A 9,067-nucleotide genomic window follows, 5' to 3' on the forward strand; every position below is an offset into this window, starting at 1 on the left:
TTTTAATATCTTTCAGAACAAAAGGGTTTTTTTGTGTCATAAATAATTATTGACTAAATTTAGTTGAATTCTTTTGTTGAACAAGTGGTATTAGAAAAATTGTCCCAAACCATTTTTTTTTTGTAAAAGATTGCATTTTGTTTTTTCTTGTCTTTCAAAGCTTGAAACTATTGTGTGCCATGCAACAAATGACAATTGTTTTCTTTCTCTTTTTCTCAAGAGACTTCCTGACAGCTGAAGATAAGGAGAACATTTTTAACGCTGACCACTTTCCACTCTGGTACAGAAGAGCTGCTGAACAAATACCTGGGAGCTTTGTCTACTCAATCCCATTYAGCACAGGTCTATCATTTTGTCATTCCCTAAATTCTGAGCCATTCATGATGCTGAAAGCATTCCAAGTGTGTCAGCATTGACTGTGCTCTGCAGTTAATCTCAAATATTAATCTGAAATAGGCACTGAAATGAGCAGCTACTTCACTGGTCCTTTGACCAGGTGCATCTATTATGGGGCTGTAAGTGAAACCCCAAGATGTAGTGTATAATTTTTCATTTAATATTAAATTAGGTAGAACTACATTTTAACATTTAACTTTTTTTATCTCTAACAGAGTGAGTGCTCACGTTGATGAGAAGCCCCACCAGTTGTCAACTTTGCTTTCTTTTTTAGCAGAGGAAGCAAAACCTGACTCATTTCAGTGTTTTAAGCTTGTTTTATGGAATGYTGGGGAATTTAAAATGGCAATGAAGTGTGTTCTGTGCAGATATGGAGAACATAATTTTTGCTGTTTAATTTTCTGAACAGTGTGTCCACATACACTGTTATTTCAAATGAGGGGGGAAAACACCTCAATTTCCTCATTTTGCAATACATTGTTTTAATTTTTTCCCCTTAATACACCCTGCAGAAACTGCCAACAAGAGCAATGTGGTGACAGCCAGTACTGCCATTCAGCTTCTGGATGACAGGAAATCTCCAGTGGTTGCAGGTACAATTGTTGTAGTTTATTTGTAAGTTCTAAAGYAGTTTATGAGCTCTTCACTTTCTCTTTTGGGTTAGCAGGTATTTCATGCAGATATCCAATCTTTTAAGAAGAAAGAGGGAAGGATGAAGTTGCACCTATAAGATATAATTGAATGACTGGGCACAGAGAGCATTCAATGCTTCCTCTCCCCAAGAACTTGATCCTTTATTAATTGACTGTCAAACTTYCCTGAGATACTGAGTATGACTTTATGGAAATAACCATTATCAGTAAAACTTTTTTGGTAGACACAATTCTCTATCACCATAAATCAGATTATATTATGATAAGGAAAAGGAAATATAAGAAAGGACTATCTGGTGTGTAAATGTTCCACCCAGGCTTCAAGTTTGAAAATCCTGGGCTACAACAGGATTGTTTTATGGGGGATACAATGTGGTCATTTTGTTGAAATTATCAGACGTGATTTGTTCAGAGCACAGAAATTGAGTAACAAAGCTCTACTGTCTGTCAGCCAAGAGTATAAAGGTACCTAAAGACTGAAAGGTGAAGTGTGATAATGGCAAAATAGAGATAAAACACACAGATTTAAAAATGAGAGTCATTAATTTAAAAATTGTTGGATGTTCCTCACTCAAGTTCAGATGCATATCTGACCAGTTTTTCCCTAGTTTCCAATGGTTGCTGACGTTGAAGAAGGAAAGAATTTTGATAAGTCTCATGATTTATTAGGCCAGAAAACAAGCTCTCCAATCTCAGGAAAAAATAAATACCTATCACACAAAGCAAGAACCACCCTATTTTTCTCATATTTAAAATGCAGTGAATACAATAATGAAAGAGCAAGAATGTGCCAGAAAAAKGGGAAATCTCAAATCTGTTTCTGCAAATATGGAATATTTCCACTGATGAGATTTTAGATGGCCAATGCAAAAGCAGATTTTGTCTCCAGTCCACAAGATACTTTCTTCAGAAATTATTGAACTCTTCTATAACATGCCAAGAAATCGCAATTTTTRCTTCATACTCCTGTTCAAACATAAAACAGTATTTAAAAACGAATGTCAATGCAGATCCTTGCAAATTGCGCAAAATGAATTGGGAGCATTCACGGCACAATGAAGAAGGTTGACATGTYATTTCTAGAACGCTCCATTGTTTGGAGTCAGCAAAAGATTCAACATRCAGTCTTCCAGCATCTCTAAAATGTGTGTAGTTAATACTCATTCTTTCCTCAGCAGTTATGTGCAATTTGTTTTTAACTTTGAGAAGATATCACACACAATCACTTCTAATACCCTGTCAACAGGTTTTGGGGTTTGTTTTTTAGTAATTGTAAAAGAGAAAAWCAGGCACTGCTTCCATTCCCCTATTAATCCTGTTTAGTATTGAACATTCAGAATTCTCTGGGTCCCATACTTTCTGTCTAAAATAAAACAGGGTCTTGAAAGGTTTTTAATACCAAAGCATGTAGATTTCCATAGTATCTGTGAAAGCAGAATGCCATCAGACATAAGAGGAGAACCTACATTTTGAAGCACATCACTGCTTTTTTATTTCTATTGTTGTAAACTTTAAAAACTGTGAGGTAGATATTTTGTTTACAGTCTGAAGCATTTTTAAGAGTTTGCTTTGAGTAATTTTTCCTTTCCTTCTTGTATGGTTGCATGCTTTCAGGTGGTTTTTTTTTGTGGTTTTTTTTGTGGGGGAAACCTCTTTGGGTCTGTACAAACCTTTTTACATCAAAGTATCACTCAGCCAGCTACAGCCACTCAAAGACAATCAAGCTTCTTCAATCAAGCTACAGCACTCAAAGACAATCAATTCATCTTCTTCTCCTTAAGTTGAGGATTATGAATGTGACTTGTCAGTCCTACTTTTTCTCATAAGACTGTTAAGAAAGTACCCATCATCTAGTTCATTTTTTAGGTTTTTTTATAAGGCTGACAATATTCTGTGTTAAGCAAAATGGATTYGGAGGCAGAAACTGGAGCAGTGATAAATGGGAGAAGTCTGAAGTTTTTATTAGCCAGACTTGGGAGACTAAAGGAAGATTATGGGTAACTCCATTGGAGTTMAAATTTGGCCAAAACATCTAATTTTAATTTGTGTGAAGTAAGTATTCCTTATCCCCATTTGGTCTGAATAGATTACAGAAAGCAGCAGGATGGGATACACATTTCACGTTAAATCTCTCTGTTCCCTGGAGGGATTTGATTGAAAATTAAGCCGTGCCAGAATGTTGTTTATTACAGATCACTACAAGAGTTTAAAATCTGGCAGAAAGAAACTAGAACATTRTTATAAAATGGAAACCTGAGTTATTCCTGCCCATGAGAGGGGGGAAAAGGAACAAAACTAACCCRTACCGCAAAATCCATAGATTGGGTTTTGGTTTTTTGTTTAGTTTCAGGATTGTTTCATTGCTGTTGTGTGTAGTGGGATTTATTTGTTGTTCTTGGGGTTTTCTTTGTTTTTGTTTTTGTTTTTTTTTTTTTAGAAACCCGTCACTTATAACTCATTTCATATGAAAGTCTAAGGCTTATTGCAAGTAGCCAAGATTCAACTGTATAAAGTAGGCAAAAAACCCTGAAATCAGTGATCCTGCAGACTGTTACTACYGGGGAATTGAGTGCTGCTGCTGTTTCACCATCTGTACCTCCTAATACCAGCTCCCTGTCAGAATGAGTTTGCTTCCTGGCAAAAGCCCATGTAATTTGTTTCCAAAACCTCTCTTGCTTCTTGCAATTGAGATATTGATTTATATATATATATATATATATATACTTAAATGAATGCAAATCTCTACAGGAATTTTGTAAATAAATAAATGTAGTATTATAATATTTATTTATGTGTATACAGAGCTCAATTTAGTTGGAGCAGGGAAGTGACTATAATACTGCAGGCAGGGGTTTCTTTACAGTAGAACACACTTATGCTCAGAATTACTTTATTTTTTTCTGTGACCATGTCTTCTGTGTCAAGATTACATTGAAATGTTGAGCATCTTCAAACTGTCCCTGTTACAAAGAGAGGAAGAGTAACAGGTGGTGGATTTTTTTTTTTTCTGCTCAGTAAGATCTAAAAATAGGAGAATGACCCCAGACCCAAGTCTCAAAATTTCATGAGATTCCGGGAAGATCAGCATCCCTCCAGGTGACAAAGGTGACTAACATAGAATATCTGAATTTAGAACAGGATCCAACTATTAAATTGAAGCAAGTTAAGGTGAAACTGTCTCTTATGATGCCCATGTGCAGGGCAGTACATTTCTGCTAAACGTTGGTAGATTTCAGCATTCCAGTCTTGTATTCTTTGGTASTGTGTAATGAGTTAAATTATTTCAGGTCCTTTATTTGAATCTTGACTTTCAAGTAGTAAATATATGGKCATCTGGCTAAGTGCAGCACAAGATTTGTCTGCTCTGTGTACATGTTTATTTCCATTTCTTGGCAATAGGTGATGATTTAATCAGTATGATTTTGTAAAAAAAAAAAAAGAAAAAAGAAATTTAAAGGTACTGCTCACCTAGGCACTTCTTTTTAGGGTCTAAAAATTGAAAAATTGCTCTCTTGAGATTTTGAGAGTGTTGACAAATTATGTGGACCCTCATAAATRCCCTTCCATGTAGAGGTATTTTAGTCCAAAAGCTGCAGTACAATATCAGCACCTTAAAAGCCCTTCTCGCTGAGAGAGGCCATCATTGCTCACAGAAAACATGAAAATTAGGCCCTTGTTATGTTTAATTAAAGATAACAGAACTGGCATAATCTTCTTAGGGAGAAAAAAAWTATTAAAGAATGTTGAAGAACATGTCTGATGAAAATTGTCAAGGCCTCTTAACTTTTCTTCATTGAACAAGCAGAACCAGGAAAAGGCCATAGCAGGGCTTAGTRAAAAGCTCTGGACACTTAGTCAGAAGAATGAAGGATTAAATCACACACAGGCAAAGTCTTTAGTCCCCCAGTCATTGGAAATTTAGGATTTGAAGGAGATGAGGAGAAATAGTCCGTTTTTTTTTATTCAAGGCTGTTTAGAAAAGCTGAAATTATGTACAATTTTCCTTAATCCTTCTTTGCCTCTTTTTGTGCAGACCAATTCTATACATGAATTGCAGAGGCTGGAACCGATCTCTTAAGATAATCTAGTTCAATCCTAGTGAACAGGATCTTGAGAGAATTTTGAGTTAGAGCTGATTGCCCAGAACTGTGTCCAGTCAGATCTTAAATGTTCCTAAGTGGAGAGGCTGTGACCTCTCTGGGTGTTTATATTAGATATAAATACAGAGAAAACCAGGTGGGGTTCTATTACTGTTGCCACCAATTATTGAAAATGTAGAATTGCAAAAAAGTATTTCACAAATTGTGAAATCTGCTGTTGTTGCAGTACTACATAGAGGAAATACATCTGCTCTGTACTTCTTGGACTTTTTTATTTCTATTTTTTCTCACATGTATTGCTCTCATATTATTATTATTAAGAACCTTCAGACAAAYGTCAATGCCACATTCAGTCCTTAAAATTTATGATGCAATCTATAAAATTGCATTTTAATACAAAGGTCTAAGAGAAATTGAATATGTCATCAAAATGACACACCAACCAAATTTTTGAGGCACTCTAAAATAGATGTTTTCCTTGTCAGGCAAGTCAGTGATTTACCTAATCTTTACTCCCCATTATAAGCCACAGAATATTATATTCAGCAGTACGGTTTAGCAAATCCCTCAAAACGTTTTTCATTCTTTGGTAGCAAACCACGACTTTATGTTTTTCCAGAGTTTCTGGTTCACTTTGAATATTGCTTTTGTATTCATAAATCTAATATTGGTATACAGGCTAATGTTTTCAGCTTTAGGAAAGTTGAGATGTGTATTTGTGCAGCCTAACATTAATCTAGTCACATGTTAGGAGCCCCAGCTTGGGAAAGATGGTTTGCAGGGAAGGTGTGGGGAGAGGTGAACTCCATAGAATGCTTTGGAGCACACRGGGAAGAGCTGCCCCTTCCCTTTGGCTGAACAGGAAAACTGGAGTTAGTGACATATTCACAATTCAGGCATTTACATTCATTGCCATTGTTCTYAATTCATCTCACCCTACAGAATTGGAGTGTGGAATGGCTGAATATTGTTTTTGTTTTCTGTGGTAGCTCTCTGCTGGTGTTGAGTATTTTACCTCTATTTATCTAATTCTTGGGCTTTCCTCACCACTTGTTCTTAGAGAATCCAGGACTTTGACAGGTGAATTACAACAGCATCCCAACATATTTAGTACTGATATGTATAATAAATGGCTTAGAGCACCTGCTCTTTGCTTCTGTRCTTCTGCTGTGCTGTTGGGATTGTTTGGGTATTAGTGCAACACAATCTGTGGAGGAAGAAGATTCTTGTGCTCTAATAGCAATCAAATTCTGGGGGCATTTTGCTAAATAATTCTGCTGCCAACAAAATAAATCCCTGACTGCAGAATAAAGCAGCAATGAGCTGTGGGGTCCTTTGGAAATCTTCAAATAATGCTGTGCAAGGTTGAAGCTGCAACCACATATGCATTTGTGTGTGTGTATATATATATACACAMATTGCTATTATTTTAAGCACTGAGTATTGACTAGTTTATTTTCCCTCCAGTAGACTATATTTCCAAATATTAACAGCGTTTTCTCACATGGTGTATCTTGAAATGAGGAAGACAACCTTTGCAAAATGTTGAGCATATAATGTACGCAGCCCTAAAACACTGGGGGATCTCTCTGCAATCAGTGAGAGAGAGCAACCACAGCTTCCACTGGAGAGAGGGGTGAAGTTTGCAGTTGRTTTGTTTATTATGGATGTCTAATTCCTACCCCTTCTTCCCTGCTGTGTCTTGCTGTGCCTGGTTCTGCCTCCTGTTTCCCCTTGATCTGGGCAATACTCACCCAATTTCAGGTAATATAAACTCAGGATGTACCAAGACTCTCTGAAGATTGTTATTGCTGTGCCCCTTTTGGCCAAGTTCACAGATCTGAAAGCAGCCATCCTTTCTGGATGCTGAACTAAAGCCTGTGTGTCCTTGTCTCCTGGGCAGCAAAGGTAGATTGTTATCAGGTAACGCTCGTGTTTTTCTGTTGATTGTTAGTGATAGATAAGCCATGTGTAGCRTCACTAAATGTGCTACTTTGATGTTCAAGAAGAGGGATCTGGATTTTGTTTGGATCCTGTATTACAAGAGAATAAGGAAGCTGAATTTTGATTGGCTTTTTCCATGGTATCAATGGAAAGACAAATCTGGCAAGCAGTTATATTTCAGTTTAAACTTTATCTTTCAACAGAGATGCTATTGGTCATTTTCTGTAATGAACATTGCTGCACTGTAATTTTCAGTTTCTGTTCTAAAACAAAATTTTAGAAAGTTTTTCTGTAAGCAAAGCCTTTAAAGGCAGGAATACAACAATATATGTGATTTTCCTGCCTTTRCAAATGCTTTGCAGAGTAGCAGGTCCTGATGCTTTGTTGATTTTGAGGGGGAATAGTGTTTTTTGCAGAGATTAGAAAAAATWTACTCTGCTTACTATAATGCTCTCATGAGATTGCTGGAAGGAAAACAAAGCTTTCTCAGGAACCTTTATCTGAAAAATAAATCTGTGCAGACAAATCATTTCAGTGGCAGATGTCCATTGCTAAGCTTTTATAAATCAAGGGCAGTTCTGTGGGGAATCCCTATATTCAGTCTTCCACTTGTTGTAGTCAATRATTTTTATAGACAAGAAATTTGACTTTCATCTCTGTTTATCAGTAGTTGAAAATTCTGTTTCCTYTACTGAAAAATAAATTATTTACCTTTATTAATTTAAGAAATTAAATCAATAYTTTTCTCTGATCATTTTCTGCTTTTACCGTATCATCAGAAATTACTGGAATTTGTTAATTGTAAACATTTTTGTAAATATGATACACAGCCTTAGAAACCTTAAATGAAAAATCTCCCTRGGATGTTTTTTTGGGTTTTTTGGTTGATTTTTTTGTTTTAGAAAAAAGCAGGTTAGAAAGTATAGAATCAGGTTTTGCACGGATTGGCTCACTCTATTCCCATGGCAGAGGGAACTAATGGAAATATTAAATACTTTGCTTTCTGGCAGAACTCCATATCAATTTACAGCCTTGTGTGTGCATGAAAATCCCCAGAGCATCTTCAGTGTGACTCAGAATGAGTTTCTTTAAACGTTTTTGTGTCCTTCATTGACTCTTCCTCACCTTTTACTCTTTTTTTTTTTTTTTTTTTTAAAGAATGGTCATTTGATAAAGAAAGCCTGAAAGGTTTTTGGTGATAGGACTGTTTTATAAAGAACTAGGAAGATGTTCTGGGTTATTCCTGACTAGCAAATATCAATTCAATTCTTGTTTTTCTTTTGCTTGACAATATCAGAAGTGTGAAGGGATTTGTGATGGAAGCTGTGCTGCTGTGTCTGAACCTGTTAGAAATCTCTCACTGTGGGTGAAATCTCTCTGGAGGTTGGACATTTTTTGGCTTTCATCTCAGGATCTACACTTTGAGTATAACTATGCTCATTTTAGGTTGTCACTGTAGAAAAACAGTGATTTGGCATGGCCCCAAACCAATTATGGGCCCATGGGAAATAAGATCCAATCCTTCAATCTTCTGTATCTGAAAAAAAACCACATTTTGCTTGGCAAAATGTTATGGCAATAAATGGATAAAAGAGATAAAATATGGATAAAATGGATAAAATGGATAAAATATGTAGATTTACATATTTAAATTATTTAGCTCTGAAAGTAGATTAGATTATTCATTAAGCTTTAACAAATATTTATAAGAAAAAATAAACATCAAGAGATCAAAGAGGCTGAATACAAATATTCTACATATTAAGATGTTGTAATAAATATAAATATTCTAAAAATGTTGTGCTGATGATGTCTCAGCTGAAGCAGTGTGCCCAGTGTAGGGTAGTACATTTTAAACAAAATGTAAAAGAACTGAAAAGGTTCCAGGGAATGCAGGAGGAAAAGAAGTTTGGAGAATATGGTCTTGCAGGAAAAATTTGGAACAGCTTGGTTTATTTAGATCAGGACAGAGAA

General features: G+C 35.8%; 1 protein-coding gene across 1 annotated transcript in view; it reads left to right on the plus strand.

The window, feature by feature from the left end:
* CACNA2D3 (calcium voltage-gated channel auxiliary subunit alpha2delta 3) overlaps window positions 1–9,067 on the plus strand; it is a gene marked incomplete at its 5' end in the record, with an annotated part of 215,312 nt that overhangs the window by 140,436 nt on the left and 65,809 nt on the right. Inside the window, 2 exons of the mRNA XM_057373420.1 lie at window positions 221–342; window positions 909–989. Coding sequence (XP_057229403.1) covers window positions 221–342; window positions 909–989 — 203 coding nt within the window. The remainder of the gene's footprint in view (window positions 1–220; window positions 343–908; window positions 990–9,067) is intronic.

Source organism: Malurus melanocephalus, unplaced genomic scaffold (assembly GCF_030028575.1).
Source record: "Malurus melanocephalus ecotype Western Australia unplaced genomic scaffold, MMel_1.1 scaffold_196, whole genome shotgun sequence".
NCBI classification, from domain to species: domain Eukaryota; kingdom Metazoa; phylum Chordata; class Aves; order Passeriformes; family Maluridae; genus Malurus; species Malurus melanocephalus.